This window comes from Nannobrachium achirus (genome assembly GCF_963921795.1).
Source record: "Nannobrachium achirus genome assembly, chromosome: 3".
Classification (NCBI taxonomy): domain Eukaryota; kingdom Metazoa; phylum Chordata; class Actinopteri; order Myctophiformes; family Myctophidae; genus Nannobrachium; species Nannobrachium achirus.
In genome coordinates this window covers 2,183,428-2,210,481 of record NC_137812.1, presented here as the reverse complement: position 1 = coordinate 2,210,481, position 27,054 = coordinate 2,183,428, and the positions used below count along the sequence as shown (strand labels likewise).

General features: G+C 41.5%; 1 protein-coding gene across 1 annotated transcript; it reads left to right on the top strand.

The window, feature by feature from the left end:
- On the top strand, window positions 1-26,750 carry LOC308281583 (uncharacterized protein; the record flags this gene model as incomplete). Its single annotated transcript, XM_080721809.1, has 5 exons — window positions 1-375; window positions 5,766-5,890; window positions 16,037-16,258; window positions 25,476-25,545; window positions 26,461-26,750. The coding sequence occupies exons 1-5, from the start codon at window positions 90-92 to the stop codon at window positions 26,748-26,750; spliced, it is 993 nt and encodes a 330-aa protein (XP_080577935.1). The 5' UTR covers window positions 1-89.
- Window positions 26,751-27,054: the final 304 nt, after the last annotated feature.

The following is a 27,054-nucleotide window of genomic DNA, read 5'->3' as shown; positions in this document are numbered from 1 at the left end:
CTGACTGCAGCGGCGTCGCTGTTTAATGCTTCTTCATAACGTTCCAACGTGTTGGTATCGAGGACCGAACAACCACAACAACAACAACAATGACGTCTTCGGCTGCTGTGGACTTCCACACGCAGATCGCCTCCATCATGGAGGTCCTGGCCAACGCGGCCGTCGCGGAGATCTGCAAAGTGGTGGACGACGGCTACGCCGAAGTGAGCCTGGAGGTGAACCAGAGCAGCAAGGAGAACGCCTTCCTCCGCAGGAAGATCAAGCTGCTGGAGCTGCAGATGGCCAGGTACCGAGCGGAGCGGTGCAAGAGCACCGGGCCGGGCTTCCTCAGTGTCCGTGTGATGAATAACAGAGCGCACAATGAAGCACTGGCAGGTAAACACACTGAGACCTCCATTCAGAAACACCCCCACTTGGGTTAGGGTTAAGTTTAGGTTTAGGTGACATCTCCATTTACAATAATGGAGAGATGTGTAACCGAGACACACACAGAAACATTACTGAGACACACACAGAAACATTACTGAGATGAGACACACTGAGTCTGAAACACTGGCAGGTAAACACACTGAGACTCACACTGAAACATACTGAGACTTGACTGAGAGACACTGAAACATTACTTATATGAGATACTTATTTATATGAGATACTTAAATGGTTTCCTGTTGAAATAAGCTTAGTCTTTTCATGGATCTCCTTTTAGTAGACCTTGTACCAGTGAACTGTACCGTCATGAAACTGTACATTTTCCTATGCAAACTTCTAATAAAGCCTTCAATCAATCAATCAAAAAACTGAGACACACACTGAAACATTACTGAGACACACTGAAACATTACTGAGACACACTGAAACATTATTGAGACACACACTGGAACATTACTGAGACACACACTGAAACATTACTGAGACACACACTGAAACATTACTGAGAGACACACACTGGAACATTACTGAGACACACACTGGAACATTACTGAGACACACACTGAAACATTACTGAGACACACACTGAAACATTACTGAGACACACACTGAAACATTACTGAGACACACACTGAAACATTACTGAGACACACACTGGAACATTACTGAGACACACACACTGGAACATTACTGAGACACACACTGGAACATTACTGAGACACACACTGAAACATTACTGAGACACACACTGAAACATTACTGAGACACACACTGGAACATTACTGAGACACACACTGGAACATTACTGAGACACACACTGGAACATTACTGAGACACACACTGAAACATTACTGAGACACACACTGGAACATTACTGAGACACACACTGAAACACTACTGAGACACACACTGAAACATTACTGAGACACACACTGGAACATTACTGAGACACACACACTGGAACATTACTGAGACACACACTGGAACATTACTGAGACACACACTGAAACATTACTGAGACACACACACTGGAACATTACTGAGACACACACTGAAACATTACTGAGACACACACTGAAACATTACTGAGACACACACTGAAACATTACTGAGACACACACTGGAACATTACTGAGACACACTGGAACATTACTGAGACACACACTGAAACATTACTGAGACACACACTGGAACATTACTGAGACACACACTGAAACATTACTGAGACACACACTGGAACATTACTGAGACACACACTGAAACATTACTGAGACACACACTGAAACATTACTGAGACACACACTGAAACATTACTGAGACACACACTGGAACATTACTGAGACACACACACTGAAACATTACTGAGACACACACACTGGAACATTACTGAGACACACACTGACACATTACTGAGACACACACTGAAACATTACTGAGACACACACTGAAACATTACTGAGACACACTGGAACATTACTGAGACACACACTGAAACATTACTGAGACACACACTGAAACATTACTGAGACACACACTGAAACATTACTGAGACACACACTGAAACATTACTGAGACACACACTGAAACATTACTGAGACACACACTGGAACATTACTGAGACACACACTGAAACATTACTGAGACACACACTGAAACATTACTGAGACACACTCTGAAACATTACTGAGACACACACTGAAACACTGGCAGGTAAACACACTGAGACTCTGAAACATAATGACACACACACTGAAACATACTGAGACACACTGAAACATACTGAGACTTTACTGAGACACACACTGAAACATACTGACTACTGAGAGACACTAATGACTATGGTGCTGACTATGTTAATGACTATGGGGATGGCTATGTAGTGCAGATGGTGCTGACTTATATGCACATGCACCAGGGCGTTGGGGAAAACAGTTTAAATCGCTTATTTAGTCTCATTAAATTCAGAAAAAAACCCTGGCGTAGTCTCGCGTGGCCAAACTGTTGCCTAACACGATTTGCAAATGCTCTGGCTACGCGAGACTACAGTACTGGCAACAGTTCCGGTTGAATGGGAAAACATTACAATACTGTGGTTGTTTCATGCCCTGGTTCGTGTTTTATTTACCGTGGGATGGAAAACCATGACAGTCTGGGAGCTCGGAACTACCTTTACTTTTTGGATAAAATTTAGTTTAGAGTGTTTTTCAACTTGATGTGGAGGCGGTTCGGGCCATCGCTGCGCCACCTTTATAGGACTTTGGTCAATCTCGATTGTTGTAAATGTGCTTTATAAATAAAGTTTGATTTGACTATGGTGCTTTTCAAAAAGTATATGCGATATATTAACAATGTACAGTACTGTAGATAGATTGATTTAGGATCAAGATGGCTTCAGTCACAAAGATGCTCATTGTTTCAATAGGAACACTGACTGAAGTGAAACCTGGGTTAGGGTCACCGACTGGCGATATTTAAGGAAACACAGAAGTGCAACTCTTGGCAATTCATTGGTATGATCGGACTGTGTCAGCAAGCACAGGGAGGGATGTTATTGTAAGGTTGCAAAGTACGGTGCACAGACCACTCATTTCAAAGAAGAGAAGACACGTACACATTTGAGAGTGGTGGAAAAACCACAGTCTACAGACTAGAGATGTGAAAAAAGTGATATGGTCAAATCAGTCATGCTTCACCATATTCTCCTCCCACACTGGTTAAATGCAGGTGCAGGCATTGACACTAAGGCTTGCCCACCTGCCCCTGGCAGGTAAATACAACCTTTGGGCAGGTGGAGTTTGCTTTCAGGTTGCCCGACGGGGCAAGTGCTTGTTTGAGAGGGGACGCAATTGTCTATAAACACAACATGAGATTTCTGACTAAACACCTGAACGTGGCCAGAGCGCTCTGTCTTCTGGTCTGTGGAATATACCACTGTTTACCTATAATGTGTTGATTTCACTGTTGCTACACTTAAAAATATAAAATAGGTGTGAACCCATATTCAATCATAGCTATTTAGGTTTTTGGATAACAATTTCTTTGGTATGACAGTTTTTATCGCGCAGCTCCAAAAAGTAAAACAAAATAAGTGTTAAATTGAAACATAATTCAAAAATTTCCTATCCTTTTATAATGCACAATTTACTTTTCGGGCAAGTGGGCATGACCTTTGGGCAAGTAAGACATGACCTGTACTTGCCTGACTGGCAAGTGCCTCTGAGACCTTAGTGTCAACCCCTGCAGGTGGCAAACTGCCATACACCAAGAGAACACTACACGTACACGCCAGTATGTTGTGCATATTTGATTTGATTCTAGTAGCTGGAAGGGTCGTTGAAAATCATTCAAATCAAAGTTATTCTCCCTGCCATATCTTTTTGTTATTAACTTTTGTTTAGACAAAAGACAGAGAAGAAATGATACAACATAAAAGTAATGCAACTAAAAAACAATGACTGTTGTTAATTGTGTTAATTTGACAGTACAGTACGGTTAACAAGTAAGATTCAACAGTACAATTACCATGGAGAGTTAACCCAGATACTCTTATCATGTTTCTGAAGGAATTATATGTCTTTCAAAACCTCCTTAAAGAGTTGTGAATGATATAAACTTACTTAGCCTTGTAGACAAACAAAGAACGAGGGTTCCCACAGTCATGAAATTCCTGGAAATATTTTGAAATTAGAAAAATATTTTTTCCAGTACTTGAACAGTTTTGGAATTGATCAAGGATCCTGGAAGGTCCTGGAAAAAATAGCTATGCATTGTCTTTGGTTATTGATTTTGTTAATACCTCTGAAATGACAAATTAAACATTGGCCAAATTGTCAAATATTAGAGGCAGAAATTGTGAAATGCGAGGTGTTGTGAGCATGTAGATCTGCTATTTTCACAATAAAACGGTGTTATAAAAAAATCCTCAACTCTTAGTGCTCATCAGGGTGCCGGGGTCCCCAGTTCAAATGTGATTATTTCGGGGGTCACGGCCTGAAAAGGTTGAGAACCACTGGCATACACTACCTGTCTGTGAGCATTGCACATCGGAGTAAGCAACTCGTTATTGAGCTGAATTATTGTTATATAGTCCTGGAAATCGGGTTAAATATTCTGGAAAAGTTTTGGAAAAGTTTTGTAAATTAATTAGTAAAGATGTCCTCACGGCATGTGCACTTAACTAAGCATCTCCACTTGGCATCCTATAGTGCGTATATAGCTTCGATGTACACAGATTATTGATGTAATTATTTGGTTATTCTACTGTTAGACTGACTATAGGTTCTTGGTCTGCCTACAATTTAAGATTACTACTATGCATTGGATGTATTACCTTTGTATTCATTTATTTCCATTTCCCCAAAGAATTATTAAAAAGAAATTATAAAAGTTATCGAAAAAACACGGCTAGCTCACGTATTAGGAGGGTAGTATGAGTCACTAGAAAGAAAATAATAAGGGGTGTTTTTATTAATGAATGAATTTTATTAAAATGGAGTTTGAAGTTACAATGGGTGTGTATGGGGAGGATTGTTTTTGCAAATAGTCAATCTACAAGCCCACAACGCCTGGCAGCAACAATGAGTTGTGAGCTTGGAGAGCAGCATTTTTTCTTTCTATGTCGCTGCTTATGACACCTGAATTTCCTTCCAAAGGGATCAATAAAAGTTGATCTTACCTTGTGGAGAACTGTCTATTCCATTATTCTATTTAGACCAGGGGTGGGCAACTTTGATGATGGCGAGGGCCACTATATTTCCACCTTCACTCCAGAGGGCCACATTGCATATTGCTACGTCCTACTTTGTCATTCTAGTATCGCATACAATACTGTAGAAGCAAAAATAGCAGATCTACATGCTCAAAACGCATCGCGCTGCGATGCGTTTTGAGCTTGTAGATCGGCTATTTTTGCTTCTTTTGAATTGGAATCCTGAATTATTTTTTGTTATTTCTTAATTGGAATCCTGAAATGTAACATTTTGATTTAATTTCAAACTCATTTAGTTATATAGGCTACTCATGTTAAATTTATAAACTTAAATACAAATACATTGGACATAAAAAAATACATTTTAATACTACTATACTAGTCATTAAGCTACTATTATAGACTGAAGGAAATAAAGCAGGTCATCTTTGGAATTGTAACAGCTGAAATCAATAATATCAGTAATCCGGTATTAACCTGCGGGCCGCATTAAGCGAAGGTGGGGGCCGCATGTATGTGGCCCCCGGGCCGCCTGTTGCCCATGTATGATTTAGACCAACCACAGCTTTGCACTTACTGATACATCAAGAATAATTCACCTTAATGTGTTCACCCTGTACCTTCACAGGCCCATCGCTGCAGGGAAGGACCAGGTTTCTCAACAGAGGACCAGGGGTCAACCAGCCCAAGACCAAACCTATAAACTTGGACCAGGACCCAGACCAGGAGGTGGTTACCACCACTAAGACCGAGGTACAACACACTCTAGAGCCCCTTTTCCACTGCAGCTAGATAACCACATTTAAGCCTGTCATAATTATGACTGGTTGAATGCAATTATTTAACATAATCGCAGTTATTTTGTCATACTCGTCGTAATCGTTTACATGTTGAAAAATGTTCTTTGCTATGTACAGTATAGGCCTATAGCAGCATGTTTTTGTATTTTTTGAATAAATATTTGAAGATTTTTGGAAAACTTGATTAGAATCAGCCTCTCTCCTAAATGGGTTAATTCCCATCAAAATAATAGGTTTAATATTTGGTCATTTGGTTTTATTTAGCATTGAATGTTGGTAGTTATCAGTACTTGGTTGGTGTTGATTTACCACCATGCCGTGCTGTGGAGGACTGTTTGTAGTATCACCGGGTCTGAAAAAATAAATCAAATGAAAAGAGCAGATTGCAGCTTTTGCATTCTCTTGGCATGGTCGCCTAACAGCTAGAAGGTCCTGGGTTGTGGGCGCTGGTGGTGTGTATAGGCTGTAACCAAACGTTCGAACGTTTGTTCGTTACTTTGGCAACAAATTTAAGTTATAATTAATGGGTTCAGGTTTTTCTTTTTCTTTTTTTTTTTACACAAAAAATATTATCAGAATGTGATGGGCCTATTCAGAATATCACAGTAGCCTGTGCCTACTATGTAGTCTTTACAATAATTGGGTTAGGGTTAGGTCATATTAGGAAAAAATTAAAGCTATGTGTCAATTATGGGACCAGCACATGGCATTCCACGGTGGCGCAGCTAAAGTACCATGCATAGTAGTACATAAGGACCGCAGGAATACACAAGCAACGGAGGGTGAGAGACATTTAGTCCGTTTGGTCCGGTCCTGACTCCCAGTACGTAACACTCCGGATGATTTAGCTCCGTATACGGACCCTTACGTACAGCACCCAACTGGACGTAAAGTTTGAGTTACAAACGTTCGCTTTGAAAATACATATATTCAAAGATTTGCACACATTTTCACAACTTTTTCAAAAATAGTAGATCTACAAGCTCACAGTGAGCTTGTGAGCTTGTATATCTGCAATTTTTCACTGGTTAACGCATTCAATAATTCTAGGCCTAAATGGGTTAAAGCTACGAGTCTTGTGATTAAAGAAGACGCGAAGCAAACCATTCGATTGTAGCATCGAAACTAACAACGTTACAACGCTTAAAAAAAAAACTAAAGCTTCAAAAGTAGCAGATCTGCAAGCTCGGAAATGCAGCGCTACAACGCTGAATTGTTCAGTTTTTATTAAATTAATAAACCCTGAATCCTTAAAACAGGGATAGATTACAGCCCTAGCAGGTGTGTTCTCTCCTCCGCGTCATCAGTGCCCTTACCCTAGGTTAATACCAGTCCGTTCGCCCAAAATCCTTTTCGCCAATGGTACACGGTCTCTGCCCGGTATTCCTAAACGTAACCTCGGTAAAACAGTGAAACCTAACCTTATTTATAATCTTAACCTCAGTAAAACCGTGCAAAAAGCTAACCCTATTTAACCTCAGTAAAACTATGTCTAACCCTAAACCTATTTCTCATCTTATCCTCAGTAAAACAAATACAAGTATGCAAAAAACGCCCCACCGAGCGGTCGGCGGAAAGACAATTAGGGCGAATGGTATTTTGGTCGAACAGACTTGTTACCCCCTAGGTGCGGTTGGCAAAAATCCTGGTCTCTATACTGCCTCCCCCTGGCCAGCCGGGGAGCTTGATGGAGGTGAAAGGAACTGGTTGGAATAACGTGTTCCTTCCACACGCTACATCCAACAGGGGAAACTCCCCCAGGTTAAAATAAAAGGCAGATGCATTGCTGGTGTCTGAGGTTGCTGTGAGAAAATCTTGTCTTCTGAAACGTGTTTCGGGGGGGATGGGGTTAGTTGTAGGGTTCACCATCATGTCAGTGGTTCTCACCCTGTGGGTCGGGACCCCCAGGGGGTCCCCACATGATTAACTTAATGTGCAACATTGTTTTCTCTCTCAACAGTAAACAAACCACCATAAAGTGCATAGAGGGTTTCTGCACATTTCTAAAGTGACAATTTAAGGACTTATTACCTCTAAAATTACAAATTAAACATTGTCCAAATTGTCAAATCTTAGCAGAAATTGTGAAAATAGCTGATCTACATGCTCACAACGCGCGTTGTGAGCATGTAGATCATCTATTTTCACAATAGAACCGTGTTATACAAAATGTAATTCCTTAACTTTGAGTGCTCGTCAGGGTGGGGGGGTCCCCAGTTCAAATATGATTATTTTGGGGGTCGCGGCCTGAAAAGGTTGAGAACCACTGCACTACGTGACTGCAGTACACACACAGAATGCTGAACTGGTCACTGGCTGGGCCATATTTAAAGAAAAACAGAAGTGCAACTCTTCCTCAGGTGACTGGAGTCGGGAAGACAGACTGTGTCAGTCAGCAAGAACCGTCTGTTGACAACTAGAGAGGGATGTTTTAGTTGTGTTTTAGCAGTAGACATAAGGAAGAGATGTTTTATTCTCTGAGCCATGTTGATTACACTGCTGTAATCAACATAGCGATGATCGTTTTCCTTTAATATCTGTAAACACAATTGTTCTGTGCTTTCACGTTGTGTGGATATGTTGGTCTAATATGCAACGCACAGCTCTTCCCTCTGCTGTCTGTGTCTAGGAGTGATATTTATTACAGATCATTTATCAAAGTTGAAACTGGATGGTACAGTCTGTTTAGAATGCTCACAATGAATGGTGGTGAGATTGCGTCCGGTTCATAACTTGTGTTTCTTTATTTATTGAGGAGGATGTACTGTATAAAGAAAAATCACACCTGTGTAAAGTGTGCCGTCCTGGGGTCAAATACTGATATCCTACGTGTCATGTCACAATCAAGGCCACACCCTTGATCTTGTGATCTCTAAAGGGCTAAATATTTCTATGGACAGGATTATCGCTAAGCCTGATTTATCAGACCACTATTTACTGTGTTTTAATATGACTGTCTCTGATCTAGAAAAAAACAATAGAGAATATACTATAAAAAAGAGATTTTTCGGTTCCTCGGCAGCAGAAGAGTTTGCCAGCCTTCTTGCGTGTGCACCCCGCCTTCCTGATATTCCCTCAGTAAATGATATGGTTCAACGTTTTAATCTTAAATTGGAGTCAGCTCTGGATATAGTGGCTCCTATGAAAACTAAAAAGAAATATAATTCCAAAGTAACACCCTGGATAAACGATCATATACGTTCACTCAAAAAACAATGCCGCAGAGCAGAGCGAGCTTGGAGAAAAAATAAATTAACTATCCACCTACAGATATTTAAGGCGTCAACAGCCACCTATAATAAAACCATGCGTCTGGCTAGGCAGGCCTATTTTTCCGGAATTATTAATGAGAATAAGAACAATGCTAGGGTCTTATTCTCTACCATTGAACGCCTTTTAAACCCCCCCCAGTCCTACAAGCAGTCACTCCCTGCCTCTAAAGCAAAGTGTAATGAGTTTGCATCCTTCTTTGACAACAAAATTGTTAACATTCGAGCTGGTATTACGAATAATACTGTCACAAATGCAAATGCGGTTAATGGTGCCATGTGTAAAAGCATCGATAAATCTAGGGGGAGCCTAGTATCATTTTGTGCAATTGATGAAGAGGAACTTCGTAAAACCATATCGCAAATGACATCGTCTTCTTGCTCGCTGGATGCAATACCCACGCCGTTTCTTAAAGAGGTTGTAGACTGTGTTATTGAAGATATCCTAAAAATAGTAAACAGCTCTATACAATCAGGTGTCTTTCCAGACTCACTGAAAACGGCTGTAGTTAAACCCTTACTCAAAAAACCCAACCTTGACCCGTCCGTGCTGGATAATTATCGACCCATCTCTAATTTGCCTTTTCTGGGCAAGGTCCTAGAAAAAATTATCTTTCATCAATTGGATGTGTTTCTGCAGAACAATAAGGTGCACAACAAATTCCAATCCGGCTTCAGGAAAGGACACAGCACAGAAACTGCACTTTTAAAAGTTATTAATGATCTTAGGGTGGCTGCTGATAACAAAGATGTGTCCGTTCTCCTACTGCTGGACCAATCGGCGGCTTTTGACACAATTGACCATACAATTCTAATACAACGTCTCGAACACTGGGTAGGACTGTCAGGTACAGCTCTGTCCTGGTTTTGCTCTTATCTGACAGGCAGAAGCTACTCTGTTAATCTAGCTGACTTCGAGTCAAACAAACACAACATCTGCTCTGGTATTCCACAGGGCTCGATTCTTGGTCCTTTATTATTCTCCCTCTATATACTGCCGCTGGGAGAACTTATTTCCGCTCACGGTGTGAATTTCCATTTTTATGCTGATGACACCCAGTTGTACCTTTCGGTGGCTACGGACGACCCCTGTGCTCTAGACCCATTGCTGACGTGCGTGTCCAGCATAAAATGCTGGATGAGTGAGAACTTTCTCAAGCTAAATGAGGACAAGACAGAAGTTCTCATAATAGGTTCTACTGCCCAGAGAGAATCAATAATAAATAGACTTGGTAACCTGGCTAAAGAAAATAACACCTCTGTTAAGAACCTGGGGGTGATCATTGATGCTGAATTAAATTTTAATACACACATTAATCATGTCACGAAGATTGCCTTCTTTCACCTTAGAAATATTGCGCGAATTAGAGCCTATCTGTCGCTGAACGATGCAAAAACGCTGATCCACGCTTTTGTTTTCTCTCGGCTTGATTACTGCAACGCACTTCTCTCTGGTCTGCCAAAGAAAACAACTGACAGATTACAACTTGTTCAAAATGCAGCAGCCAGAGTTTTAACAAAAACTAAGATAAGAGAACATATTACTCCAGTTTTAGCGTCGCTACACTGGCTCCCGGTTGTTTTTAGGATTGATTTTAAAATTCTTTTACTTGTTTATAAAGCTCTAAATGGTCTGGCACCTTCGTACCTCTATAACTGCCTGCATAGATATGTTCCAACCCGCCCACTCAGGTCCTCTAGTGCAGACCTACTTGAGGTGCCAACAATGACATATAAAAAATATGGTGAAGCAGCTTTCTGCTTCTATGGACCGACAGCTTGGAATAAACTACCACTACACCTAAGACAGGCAGCCTCGGTGGATAGCTTTAAAGCACAGCTCAAGACCTATTTCTTTACTCTTGCTTTTAGCTAAATTTTTTAATCCCTATGCTGCTATTGACGTCCGCACGGCTCTGAAATTGTTCTTCAATGTTCTATGCTTTTATTTTTTCTTGCTTTATTGTAATCATTTTACTTATCTCTTTTTTATGTATTTTTTATTTCTATTTTACTTTTTCTCTGTTAAGCACGTGTGCTTCATTTTATGCTCTGTAAAGCACTTTGAGCTGCATTTCATGTCATGAAAGGTGCTATACAAATAAAGTTTTATTATTATTATTATTATTATGTCATGTGTAGTTACCAGTAAGACGCCCTAAAGGGCGAGGTCGACAGGTCGTGCAGGATGGAATTCGCACAGGATGGAATTCATTTGCAAGTGTGATTTGAGTTGTGGTTGGTTGTTTAAGTTGGACAAAATGTGGACAAAATATTTTCCAAATATGAATATGGCAGACGTCTGACATCATAGATGTCTTATGTTATAGACCACATGAGACTCACACAATATGTCCATATATGGGCATCTCATTCTCCATATATAGGCATAAGAGACATTCTGTTAGTGTGGGGCAACCACACTAACAGAATGTCTCTTATCTAACAGGGCATCATCTGGGAGCGTCCATATATGGGCATTGCCATATATGGGTCAACAGTGTGATGTCACAACTGGTTAGCTATAGATATTGAGGTCAGTTATAGACATTGAGGCGTTACGGAAGGACGCACGGACAAGATGTTCCCGGTTTTCATAGTTAACTGCGACCTATGGTCGCATTAAACCCACAGGAAAACTCTCGCAAAGCAACGTCATCCAATGGGAAAACCCTTGGAAAAACACATGGTGAAAAACACAAAGCCGCATATTGGAGCGGTTAGCGATGCAAAACGTTGTGAGCTTGTTGATCGGCTATTTCCACTATCAATGTTCTTTTTCAAGTATAAAGTTAGGGTTAGGGTTAAAAATGTAAGTAATTTCTTGTATATTTAGGTTATGTGTCATGTCTGCCATGTGCAACTTCAAAGCCTACAAGCCAAACAAAAATGTAATTGTCAACAACAAAAACACAATACAATTTTTAATGGCAATTATTTGAGCGACAATCATCGAGTTACTAGGGCCCAAGGTGGAAGGGCCTTAATTCTTTTATACTTTAGCTATTGAAGAATAGCAGATATACAAGCTCACAGCGCGGCACTGAGTGCTGCGCTGCGAGCTTGTAGATCTGCTATTTTTGAAATCCACCTACGAAGAACATTCATGGGGGGCCCGCAGTGAACCCTTGTACCCAGGGCCCAGAATTTGGTGCGACACCCCTGCTCACACAGCACTTTGTCACAGGAGCGTTTCGCTGTTTCACACATGCAACAAGGAACTGCATTAAACCACGTCTGTCCACTATCCAATACAGGCTATTAGGCCTATAGATAAATAAAACACCTGGAAACCATTTATTATATCGTTTGACAGAGAGACAGAGAGAGAATAAAATCATGACACATACAGTACAGCAAATTAACAGACTTCTCACACAGATTAGAGGTCTTGCTGGATTATAATGCGAGTGCTGCTGTACTGCTGTCAGTTCTCTTTTCATGGCCAGAATTTGACCAAGAGAAGAGACATGTGCTCGTCAGATATGCTCTGTTACTTAACAAATAGGGATATCAATAATTTTTATTGATAATGAGCAACGTATCGATCCTGCTTATTAAGCCGGGCTTTTATCGAGCCCGTGATTGAGCGTTTTCTAATATTTTGTGGAAAGATATGAGATGACAAATTCAGAACATAACTGGTATCTTTTGCGACTGTGAGTTTGTGGCTCTATGATGTTGTTTAGGGCTCCATCCCTAAACAAGACAGCTCTCTAATGGTAACAGGCTCCTCATAATGCATATTCTAAGGAGGAGGAGCACAAGGTGACGTAACCAGGCAAAGAACTTCACCGTTTATGGTGTCCACATGGCAAAAGAAATACGCCCGGGACCGGGTAACAAAAATGCACTGCGGCAGGAGTTTTGTAAACTATTCGTTACGTCCTCCGTTTTCATGCGTTTGCATGTGGACACACCCATGGGCAACCGTAAGTGTGCCTCTCCGGTCAAATGAAATCCGGCGCCGTATGGATGGGCTCTTAATCGACATGTAAATTGTCATAATCGTGACAACCCTACATGCTGCACATTGTGCACATTTCTGAATTCTAAGTTCACACACACACACACACACACACACACACACACACACACACACACAAGCGCGCGCACACGCAGGCACGTTGTTACACAACAAAGACAGACAGCCACTGCAGTGCACATCAGTAGATTACACTGACTGATTAAAGCAGGATACATTCACGATACCTTGGCTTTAGACTAGGTCCAGTGACTCCTCCAAAAAGCAAGCATTCCACACCAACAAAATATTCGATTTTGTGGTCCTTCCATTTGTTATTTTAATATCCCTTGGACGTGGAGCCAGTCTCTTGACTTCCACTTCTTCTCCCGCGAACGTGAGAGTTTGTTTCCCTTCCCCATCTCTCCATCTCTCCATCTTTCACTTGTTGACAAGTTGACTGACAAGTTACTGGATGTTTATGATTGGCGCTTCTTCGCGATAATGTGAAAATAAATGTCTTTGTACTGTTGTAGGAGGCCCACAGATTAGGAGCGTAGAGACCCCTAATATATTGGAAATGACAAAAATACATATAATAGACTAGGAATTTATATGTAGATAATTGGGCGTCTATTTTTATTTATTGGAAACAAAATGTATTTTCGCCACTCGGGGGGCCCGTGGGTTTTTAAAACCCACCAACCCTATACAAATTAGTAGGGTGCTGATCCCGAAGTACTTCGGGAAATATACATTACCCTATAACATGTTATATTATTGCGACCGAAGGTCGCATTTACCCTGGAAAACATTGTCACTGAGTGACCTTCTGTAATCTTTCTGTACATGAAGTGATGTCAGTGTGATGTCAGCGAGTTGTGACATCACTTCCTGTACGGGGCGGCTACACAAGACTAAGAAAGACAAAAAAAAAAGAGAAGGCTACACAAGACTAAGAAAGACAAAAAAAGAGAAGAATAGGAGGAGGAGGATAAAGATACCAAAAGGAGAGAGAAGAAAGGGTGGATGAGGTACAATGTGCAGTCGGCAGTCTCAGAAAAGAAAATGTAACAAGGAGGTGGCAACGGGGCGGCCAGATAAAGTTATTAGGCCGTACATGGAGAAACGGAGCGAACCTGTTTGGTCTAAACATGGAGATGTGGAGAACACTATATATGGAGATAGTCCAGTCCATCATGTCATATGGGACTACCGTCATAGACAGTAGCCATTGTTAGGCCAACTCAATGGACTGAGTCACAGTGATGTAACTCAGTACACATCATTGCTCTGAAGTTGCATAGCATAAAAAGCCCCAAAATACTGTCCAAATGACAAAGGCATGGCCCATATCTGTGTGGCTGGTTCAAATAGGGATCTCCATGTATGGGCATAACATATATTGTATGTACGTATATATGGATACATTATTAATAATAAAAGATAAAATAAAATAAAAAGTCCATATATGGTTATTCCCAGAAAAAGAAACAACCTTTTATGCCCATACATGGAGATTTCTGATGTCATAATTCCCAGGCCGAAAATGAAAGTGTAACCCCTTATGTCCATATATGGAGATCCACAGGCATCAAACCAAGGCCCTAACTCGACATTTCTTACGTACATTTTATGGCCATATATGGATATTCCTATATTGTCAATATTAAGGACATTATTATGGATATTATGTTATTAATATTAAGGACATATAACTATCATGAAACATAACTATCATGAATGGCCAGATGGCCAAGGGCGAGGTCGCATGTCACCCTGAGGTCGCATGTCACCCTCAGGTGTCTTACTAGTTAATCTTTACTGTACTCTCTGGGGACTCCGTGTGTGACGCCAGAGTCGTGCATCACTTACCATTCGGCGATCACGTGTGCACACACACACACACACACACACACACACACACAGCGAAAATCCTCCGTAGTCTCATTCATCTTGCTCCAAAGAAGCATTTCTATCTCCAAAAAAGGTTTTATGATCCCAAAACCGCATTTCTTCATGGTTGACAAGTTGTGAGCTTATAGATCTGCAATGTTTTGGTGCTGTATAACTCTGGCCTTATGGGCAGGGCCACATGGCTTGGCAAGGCCTACTACTGCATTATTTATTATTACTTTAGCTATTGAAAAATAGCAGATATACAAGCTCACAGCCGTGCTGCGAGCTTGTAGATCTGTATCTTATAACCTGAATATCTTCCGTATTGCATGATATTACATGTTGACGATCATGACGATTAATTGTCACTCAAATAATTGCGATTAACGATTTAATTGTGTTTTTGTCATTGACAATGTGTCATATCTGCCATGTGCAACTTCAAAGCATAAAAGGCTTTGAAGTTGCACATGGCAGATATGACACATAACCTAAACATACAAAAAAATGGGTGTCGCTCTCCATTCCTACATGTCGCCACTCCGAAATTGACTTCTTATTGTCGGAGTGGCGACACTTCCATAGGGGTTAAGTTTAGGGTAAGGGTTAGAGATAGGGTTAGTGTCGGAATGGAGACATGTCAGAAAGGAGACATGTCGGGGTGGCGGGGTGTAACACAAAAAATTACTGACACATTTTGTCAACTTTTTACTTAAAACAGAATATTGATGGTGGAAATAGCCGATCTACAAGATCACAACGCGTCGCATCGTGACGCTTTGTGAGCTTGTAGATCTGCTAATTTCACTATTTTTTTAAAAATGTTTGAAAATATATGAACATTTTCAACATGACGAGATTATGACAAAAATTATGATCAAATAATTGCGATTTCACGATTGTGTGATAATTGTGACAGACCCAGTTCTGGGTCCGTTCCACTTCTTAACGGATTCTCTCTGGTCAGTCTGCAGATGCCGAGATGGACTGCGACAACCAGCTGCTGATCGTGAAGGTGGAGGGAGCCCTGGAGAGTGGAGAGCCCGTCCAGGAGACCTTCCCGGGGGCTCGCGTCGGCACCAGAGCCGGAGGAGAAGACGACGACGCCGCGGCGTCTCCCGCCGGAGGCCAGGGCGATCGCGAACGCGACGGGAACACGGCGGCTGCTGGACACCCCGGCGAAACGGAGGTCAGTGGATCCGATGTCATCTCCTTCGTTGTCGTCCGGTCCGAGGCAGAAGGTGGCGACGAGTTAACGGGAGGCGATGTCAGATCGGCCAAGGCCGAGCCGCCGTGCGAGGACAGGGGGGTCGGTGGCGAGGAGGAGGAGGAGGTGGTGGGGGGACACTGGGGTATGGCGGGGGACACTCTGCCTCGGGTGTGCGCGGGTGCGACGGCGCGCGTTGACAACGCGTCGTCGTCGGTTGCGCCTCCCCGCGCCGCCGCGACGGTGACCGCATCGCGACCGGGCGAGCCTGTGCCGCAAAACGCCGGCTGCGTCACCTCCAGCCTCGCTCCCGGGTCTTCTTCGGCGTTAGAGGTGATAGTGATCGACGGCGAGGCGGCTCCGGGCGAGGAGGACGACGCCGGGGCGCTTCGGTGGCAGTCGACGTCCGACTGCCGGGCGCCGATCAGGGGAGCGGAGAGATCGGGAGGAGACGCGGCGCCGCCGCTCGCCTCGCCTAAGAAACAGCCCGTCTGGACGGAACCAGCGGGGAAGGGCTCCTCCTGGTTCTACCCCCACGGCGGCAACGCGCCCGGCACCTTCCCCGGCCTGACCGCCTCCCACGCCACGGTCGCCGGAAACGCCGGCAGACAGAACGCCAACGCGGCGGTGGCAGGCCACTTCAAGCACTCGGACACCCGGGCGGTCAGGGTGCAGCAGCCGGGTAGCGACTCCTCGTACGTGTCGTATCCTCCCGTCAACCATATTCCGAGCCAAAGCGCCGGCCCGGCTCATCAAGCCTACCAAAAACTCTCAGGACATCCCGGACAAAGACCGGCCGCCGCTCCGTACGCCGCCGGCGGCGACCAGCAGACCCAGATCAACCCGGCCTCCATGTACCGGCCGTACAGCTGCACCAGCTGCAGCAAGTGCTTCTTCGTTGCGGCGGACCTGCAGCGGCACATGGCGCGCCACACCCGCCAGAAGCCCTTCGCCTGTCAGGTCTGCGGAAAGAGCTTTGTGTGCAAGAGCCAGCTGCAGATGCACGTCAACGTGCACACGGGCGCCCGGCCGTTCAGCTGCGCCGTCTGCGGCCGGCGCTTCTCCCACCCCAGCAACCTGAAGAGGCACCAGAAGATCCAGCACTGACACGCAAACGCACTGGAACCTCTGGAACGTTTTCCGTTTTTTGAAAATAGCCCCGAACTATACAAGCTGGTCTGCTGTAGGGATGGGACGATACGCGATATTTTATCGTTTATCGTGATAAAAAACACTCACGATAATCGTATCGTGGAGATTTAATTCATCGTGATATCGTCCTCCGCCATGCACTGGGAACAATTCACCTTTTATTTGCCAAGCTGCATATCTGGTACCATTTAAACCCTCTATAATTGGTAAAAGGTACTTATAATATACGTACTTGATACAGTCTTTTTTTCACTCTATCAAATGTCTTTGCCAAAAAATAGCCGATCTACAAGCTCACAACGCGTCGCAACGCGATGCGTTGTGAGCTTGTAGATTGGCTATTTTTTGGCAAATATTCTGCCCAAGGATAATGGATTTTGATTATTAAATATAGTAAATCGTGATTTATTTTGTCACAATAATCGTGATATGAAATTTTCATATCGTCCCATCCCTAGTCTACAGCAGTGGTTCTCAACCTGTGGGTCAGGGTCCCCAAATTATTTTGAGGGTCCCCAGATGATTAACTTAATGTGCAACATTGTTTTCTCACTCAAAAGTAAACAAACTAACTAAGTTTAAGTCTGTAGAGGGTATCTGCACATTTCTAAAGTGAGAATTTGAGGACTTTTTAATACCTCTAAATCAGGGGTTTTCAAAGTGTGTGACGGGGCACCCTGGGGTGCCGCGACGGCAGTCCAGGGGTGCCGCGAGATCATTTGATAATATTTGGAATTTATTTGGACACTCGGAAAAATATTTAGTATCATTTTAAACTTGAAGTACAAAGTTATTATCAGTCAGTTCTAACCAAAATGGCTGTTATCTCAACGCTTTCCTCGCAACATAATCACTAAAATATCGTCAGTCGGGCAGAAACCTCGCATCTCTCAAGTTTCAAATGTGTACGTCTTTTGGTAAAGCAAAGCCCTGCTTCATCATACAAGACTGTCGCACAAAACTAGTGAAAACAGCCGATCTACAAGCACGTGGTTGTAGATCGGCTGTTTTCACTAGTTTAGTACATTTTATAGATGATAAATACAAAACGAACGGTTTTGGACATACAAGGTTTCCACCCGACAACGACAATATGCTATAAATATAAGGTGCTGGGAGTGAGAATTATAATGTAGGGATGCCTCGGATTAAAAGAAATATTCATGGGGTGCCCTGAGACAAAAAAGTTTGCTCTAAATGACAATTTAAACATTGGCCAAATTGTCTAATATTAGAGGCAGAAATAGTGAAAACAGCAGATCTACATGCTCACAACGGTGTGAGCATCTGCTATTTTTTACAATAGAACCGTGTTATACTAAATATAATGCCTCAACTCTTAGTGCTCATCAAGGTGGGGGTCCCCTGTTAAAATATGATTATTTTGGGGGTTCTCGGACTAAAAAGGTTGAGAACCACTGGTCTACAGCAGCGGCTGTACACTCTCAGAGTTACAGACCCTGTAATGTTCCATTTGGTTCCTAAACTACTCGTCATCATTTAGCTGGGGACCCCTTGGAAGCCTCTCAGGGACCCCCTGGGCGTCCCCTGACCCCACGTTGAGAACCACTGGTCTACTACTGTACAACCTTTTAGATCGGCTCTTTTCAAAATGTCTTTGAATATTTTCAAAATAACTTGGCTTATAATGGTGTGTACAAAATAAGGACATGAGGGTAAAATTGGTTAATGCCGGTGTTTTGTATATAGTCGTTGTCGGGTGGAAACCTTGTATGTCCAAAACCGTTTGTTTTGTATTTTGAAAATGATTTAAACTAGTGAAAACAGCTGATTTACAAGCACACAATGCCTCGCACCGCGAGGCGTTGTGTGCTTGTAGATCGGCTGTTCTCACTACTTTTGTGCGACAGCCTTGTCTGATGAAGCAGGGCTTCATCAGAAAAAACGTACACATTTTAAACTTGGAGATACAAGGTTTCTGCCCGACAGTGACGATATAGTATACCTTTAAAAAAAATCCTACTTCTGAAGAGAAAAATAATGTATTCTCCCGCCACTGTCACCTCACAACAAAGGGTCCAGGGTTGGAGCCCAACCAGGGCCGTTCTGTGTGGAGTTAACATGTTTTTTCAAGTTGGTTTCTTTCCTCTGTGTGCTCTGATTTTAGACATGCATGTTAAAGAAGTAGTTCACTCCCAAAATGTATTTTTTTCTATTGATTACTCATGCCATGTACAAAAATTTGATTATAGTAAATTTACCCCCATTGATTCCGGACCCAAATTTGTTCGGGTCCCCATCCAGAATCAATGGGGTAAATTCATTGTTAGCACATGTTTGTCTTAGGAATGGGACAAAAACCAAAAAATATAATTGAACTCAAGTCTCCATGGCATGAGTAATCAATTGAAAAAAAATACATTTTGGGGGTGAACTACTTCTTTAAGGACTGCAAAAAGGGCTAATCCTGTATAAATAGATACAGGATGCATAGATTGATTCATTCATTAATCTTTGTATTGTAACAGGGCTGCTGTTTAGTGTACGGTCGTAGGACACTGTACCGTTCTGTTACTCAAATAGCAACACAGCTGCCCCAAACATTCACAACGCTGCCCTTCATAAGTACCTAGTAGGGCATTCACCAAATATTCGAATATTCGAATATCAAAGTCACTATTCAACGTTGTTCACCGAAGTCGAATATTTGCTTATTTTATTTTATTTATATTTTTTTTATTGTTTTCTCTTTAAAAAATATATAGTTTATAAAGCTTGGCTAGATAGGAAGTCATAAGAATGAGTTGTCAATGCCCCTGGTGGATGAATTTGTTAATGCTCTATACCAGGGGTTCTCAAACCTTTTTAGGCAAAATAAACATATTTGAACTGGGGACCCGCACCCTGACAAGCACTCAGAATTGTAGGTATTACATTTAATGTGACTCGGTTCCGCAGATAAATATTGTGAAAATAGCAGATCTGTAGATCTGCTATTTTCACAATGTTCGCCTCTTGCTTACTTAATATTTGACAGTTTGGCCAGTCCTGTCGAATATTCGACTATTCAAATACTTTGAGGTCGAATAATTCGAATACTAAAAATCACTATTCGTTAATGCCCTAGTACCTAGAAGGTATCTTTAAAAAAAAAAAAAAAAAAAAAAGAAAACAACACGGAATCAGAATCAGCTTTATTTTCACATCACAGGCTTACAGAAGTAGAAAAGTTGGTGAAGTGTGTTTTCTTGCACAACAATGGAACGTGATTTACAATCAGCGAAACATTTGTATAGCACAAAGGATTGAGAGCATTAAGACATTAAGAAGTGCAAAAGAAACACATTATAGCAATAGCAATTGAAAAAAAAAGTTATTAAAGAGTCAGTAATAATGGAGCTAAAACAACTGCAATGTTCTGTGTCCTTACCTCCATGCAGTGTTGGGTATAACGGCGTTTAAATAAACGGCGTTACATAACGCCGCTATTTTTTTCAGTAACGGGTAATCTAATTAATTACAATTTCCATCGCTACAACGCCGCTACCGTTACTGACAATGAAATGTGCTCCGTTACAAGCGTCCCCAGCTGTCACGATGGTTGAGAGAGAGAGAGAGAGAGAGAGAGAGAGAGAGGGGGTGCAGAGAAGGAGAGAGAGAAAGCCCCCGTGTAGTGTGTCGAGAGAGAGAGAGAGAGAGAGGGTGCAGAGAAAGAGAGAGAGAGAGAGGGTGCAGAGAAAGAGAGAGAGAAAGCCCCCGTGTCGTGTGTCGAGAGAGAGAGAGAGAGGGTGCAGAGAAAGGGTGCAGAGAAAGAGAGAGAGAGAAAGCCCCCGTGTGTCGGTCTTGTAAAAATAAATAAATAAATGACTCACGGAGTTGCAAGAATCCACACCAGAAGCTCATTAAGTAATTTCCAGTCCCAACAAAATACTCTGTGATTGTTGATAACAGCTCTTCTTGGAATCATTAGCTAGCATCCTTAAATCCTTATGCAGAGATTAAATGTCGATGTATAACTGCCTAAACCTTTGTTTAGTTTAGTTTTCTTTGCGACAGATCTCCCCTCCTCTCTGTGTCCACACGTGAAGCAAAATGACATGAGGTATTTTTTTCCCCCTTGAGAATAATAATGGAAGGCATCAAAAAAGCGATATAAGGTATTTTTTTCCTTGAAAAGAATGAAAGGCAGAAAATACTGTAATCTGTCTGAATCGATTTTTTTTACTCTAATTTACTTAAAAAAATACTTATATTTACTTACTTATATAATACAAATATTTTTAGTTAAATAAACTGAAATCTTTGGATTTCTTTTTTTTTTTTTTTTTTACTTTGTAACGCAAATAGTTACTTTTCCTAGTAATTAGTTACTTTTACAATAGAGTAATTCAGTTACTAACTCAGTTACCTTTTTGGAGAAGTAACTAGTAACTATAACTAATTACTTTTTTTAAGTAATTTGCCCAACACTGCCTCCATGTAATTAATACATTTATTCATCCTAGTTTGTTTTATGCAAAAACAATAGAGGGTATGTTGAATGTATTAAAACGATGTTTGCATCATACTAGGGCATTCACAAATAGTGATTTTTAGTATTCGAATAGTCGAATATTCGACAGGACTGGCAAAACTGTCAAATATTAAGTAAGCAAGAGGCGAACATTGTGAAAATAGCTCACAACAAAATACAAAATAGCTCACTACATGCTCACAACGCCTCGCGTTGCGAGGCGTTGCGAGCATGTAGATCGGCTATTTTCACAATATTTATCTGCGGAACCGAGTCACATTAAATGTAATACCTACAATTCCAAGTGCTTGTCAGGGTTCTTATGACTTACTATTTAACCAAGCTTTATAAACCATGAAGAAATACATATATTTTTAAAGACAAAACAATAAAAAAAAAAAAATAAGCGAATATTCGACTTCGGTGAACAACATCGAATAGTGACTTTGATATTCGAATATTTCAATATTTGGTGAATGCCCTACATTGCCTCCTTGGGAACCTTGGCGCTCTCCACTTTGTTGTGGCAGCTAGTTTGTTTTATAGCATTTTGGATTATTTGTGGGGGTCTGTTCCCCCACATAGAACAAACTGACATTATTTTTCTGATGAATTATCCCTCGTTACTGCTTCCCTTTTTCTTTATTTTTGACTGATATGAAACCATGTGCTTCTGGGGTCGAATTTCAGGAACTTCAGCTTTTTTATATGTTGGAGCTTGACATGGACAGGAGATTATGAGATTACAGGAGGTACACAAAGCAGCATCCCATGAGTTTAACCAATGAAAACCCTACACACTCCGTTGACCGGGGTCCCCTAGGGGTCTGTACTGTCAGCCAAGAGATTGTGTTTTTCCCTCTACAGTCTACACTAAATCTATTTGCTGAAAATAGCTGATCTACAGCCTCTTTAGTAAGGGGATTTTATAAGATATTTGACCAATCTGCAAAGTAAATCGTTACCAAGAAATTTCTTCACCAATGTGTTCATTGGAAACTTTCATCAGTTTTTTTTATGAAGTTTCCCCCGGGAGTTGAATTTCAACCTTTTAGTACATATTATTACACACCTTTAGAAACATATTGGTGAAGAAATGTCTTGGTAACGATTTCGTTCGCAGATTTGATTATGTTTCCCTTATTACTTTTCTCTGAATATTTGTCTACTATGACATGCCCAGAATAGAGCTGTTAGCAGGGACGTGCTGGCCATTGGGAAAAACTCCCGAACCAGGCCGGCCATTAGGAAAAAAACTAAAAATAAAATGTCGGCCTTCGTTCCATTTTGGGGGCTGGGCGGCCAACAAAGTAAATCGTTACTGTCGGGCAGAAACGACAAATATAACGACAAATATATACAACGACAAAATATAACTCATGGCCCACTGGCTTGTCACTTGTCATGATCTGAAATGGCAAATCTTTGAGTAGCAGCAGCGCTATAGAGAGAGATCTCTCTCTACAGCGCACAATTAGGGCCTCTACAACTCTTTTTCCTGGGCTGAATCTGGGGCCCAGCACGTCCTTGGCTGTTAGGGTACATGTGGTCAAGTCACGATGTTTTGAGATAATATAAAGCATTCAAGTTTACAAACTGCATTTTATAATCATTAAACTGTTATTTTCAAGCCTGTGAACATTAAAATGTGTAGCTTAAACAAATACTGTTCTTATGTGAGACTTTTTTCTTTTTTTTTTCGGTAAGAATTTTCTACAGGTGCATATATTGATTACATATGTAATATGATACCAACAATAAATATTCTATATTTTTACAAGAATGCCTTTGTGTTGTCATTTTGTTGCCCTGAAAAGGCAGACACTTCTGATATTGTATTTGGTGTGAGATGTTTTGACGAAGATGCACAGAAAGCAATATTAAAAATAAATCCAGTTTTGTACCATCATAGACTTCTGCAAACATATTAAAATGTTTATTTTTTATAATGCAAACTTTGAGAGTATAAACAAGCCTATGGTGCTGGATTTCTCTCTGAAACTCTTGCCGTAATTTCTGTCAATTAAATATGACCAACAGTCATTTTACATAGGAAAAAAAAGAAATAAATCAACTTTATTGGTGGAAAAAATAATCATATCATATGGCACTTGTCTGAGTACACAAAATAGTTTTACGTGGAAAAAAAGAGAGAGACCTGAACTTCATTAGGCAAAGTAATAATAATTAAGTAGTACATAGGATATCTTTTTGTGGTTTGTCGTAACAATGAGGTCTATAGGGTTTAAGTGGCACTTATAGAAAATGTACCTACAGTATGGTTAACAGAAATGTGTTGTATTTGGTCATACTGTGGTGAGTCGCACAGCAGACATTCGTCCTTGGTTTAATTTTTTTCTTGTTGATTAATGATGACATGATCATCAGGTAGAGTTTCATTTAACAATGATGAATCCATACAAAAGAGCATCCTACTTTACAATAGGGCATTAACGACTTGTGATTTTTGCAAGTCGACTCGACTCAGTAAAAAGCTGAGTTAAAGTCGACTTTATCGTTTGATGACGTCATCACATCACACACGACCCCCCAATTATTTTGGGGGTTCCCCCCTCACAACTTAATGTGAAACATAACCTTTAAGTGTATAGAGGGTATCTGCACATTTCTAAAGTGACAATTTAAGGACTTTTTAATACCTCTAAAATGACAAATTAAACATTGTCCAAAAGGTTAAATATATAGAGAACAGATCTATCTATATATAGATAGATCTGTTATTTTCACAATAGTAAGGTGTTTTTTTCAACTTCGACTTTCGACTTTCACTGGTAGGAGTCGACTTGTGTAATGAAGTCGACTTTTCGTTAATGCTAATGTACAATGAAGCTTGCTGCATCATTGGCAGGAGACGAACGATCACATTCGCTCATCCTCAACGTGTCATTTTGAATGACTTGAGGGCCGATGTGCACTGCACTTTTAGAGATGAATTCGTTTTGGTTGGGCTCTGTCTAAACAGGGGTACCGCCATTAATTTGGCTGTCCGGTGCAGCCGAGATTTTGTGAACCGAACCCCGAACCGAAATAAATTCGGCTCTAGGAGTATGTATCGGCCTGATACTGTGTGAGGGCTACAGGGCCTCCCAGGTGTATGAAACCTTGCTTTAGGCTAATTAAAACCAGTGCCTCATGATTTTTGAATTTGGCCCCAAAACGGGCAAAGTAAATTAAAGTACATTTCTTAAAGTTTGAGAACCACTGTTATGGAGCTTGGAGACTGACTGACTGACTGACTGCATTTGTCGACTAAAACTATGATGCCGACTACCTTTTTTCACTGATGAAGTGATCTTGTGAGCTTGTAAATCGCCTATTTTCGGCATGCAGCTAAATATAAACCCGGCATTACGGCGACATCTCGGCCTAAGATCAATTTTAGTCAACTAAATTAACCATTCATTTGACTAAAATCATATGATATTTAGTCGACTAAAACTAGACTAATAAACATTTCAGATGACTAAAATGTGGAATTTTATTCTAAAGACCATGACTAAAACTAAATCAAGATTTGTTGTCAAAATCAACAGCTCTTCCTTGTCCCCACAGAGCCAGCAGACCTGTGGATCGATGGAGTTCACGCTTCAGACCAAAGATGAGGGCCTGGATGACATGCCAGGTATAACCTGTTGACTTCCTGAAGTGGAAGTGTAATTGTTTTATTTTTTATAACATCTTTAAAGCTGGCACAATTTATATCTTCTTGTTAAAGGACAACTTTTGTTTTTTACAACAAGGGTTCATATTTTAGATTGTAATTATAGAAAAGAAAAGATGAGTGTTAAAATGTTTTCATTTACTGCTTTCTATTGTTTTTAGCGATTTTAGCTATATTGATTTCAGTGGGTGGGGGCATGCGTACAAGTGAAGTGGCTAAATGTGTCTTTTTAGACACCGCGCTGGTAAATCTGCTATTTTTGTAACAGTTAAAGCCTAAAATAATGGTTAAAGTAATAATGCGTAATTGCGACCGTCAGGTTGCTGTTACTATCAAAACCTCCACCGGCTGTCTCTCAGTCAGTCTGTCAGTCTGTCCGTCACGCCAGACTTTCCCCTACTCATATATCTCCGCCACCGTTCCCCCGATCCATGCCAAACTTTTCACGCACACTCCTTGGCTGCCGAACCACAACCTCCACCCCTCATTTCTCACATCTAGAGTCTAAAGCCCCTATCATAGTAGGCACCGCAGTGATAAGCTATCCACCGTGGTGTAGTCTTTTTAAGTCATAAAACTACAACTTTGCGTCATTACTCGCGGTGAAGAGCTATCCACCGTGAACCCCGACACATCTCTTTGTTTTTACTATCAGACAGATCGGCCCATCACCCTGTTCACTGATTGGTCGATCTAGACCAGTCAGTCACAGTGATAGGACTTCACCGTGACTGACTATGATGGCCTCCACTTGTTTTCTCACTTTAGGTGGATAGCTTATCACCTAAAATGTGCGGTGATAGGCTCTTCACCACAGACTCTGATAAGGGCTTTACTGGTAATTAATGCATGACTTTTTCTCTCGCCCCATGACAGCCAGAGAAGTGGTGGAGAGACACAGTCCCTCTCAGAGCCTCTCAGAGTGGCTGGAGGAGGAGGTGGAGGCGGAGGAGGTGCAGCAGCAGCCATCTTGTTCCATGTTCAGCCCAGACTCTCTCCCAGGGAGCTCCTCCTCCGCTCCCTTCGCCCACATGAGGACCGACCTCGCTTCCAGTTTGCCCGCCGTTTCCCGAATGCCTAACCGTACCGGCGGCGACCACCAGGCGAGTTCCAAGTTTGACGTCATTCCGTCTAGGCCTGTCACAATTAGGGATGGGACGATATGAAAATTTCATATCACTATTATTGTGGCAAAAGAAATCGCGATTTACGATGTTATCACGATAATCAAAATCCATCATCCTGGGGCGGAACATTTGCCAAAAAATAGCCGATCTACAAGCTCACAGCGCGTTGTGAGCTTGTACATCGGCTATTTTTTGGCAAAGACATTTGATAGAGTGAAAAAAAGACTATCAAGTATGTATACTATAAGTACCTTTTACCAATTCTAGAGGTTTTAAATGGTACCAGATATGCAGCTCGGCAAATAAAAGGAGAATTGATCCCAGTGCATGACGGAGGACGATA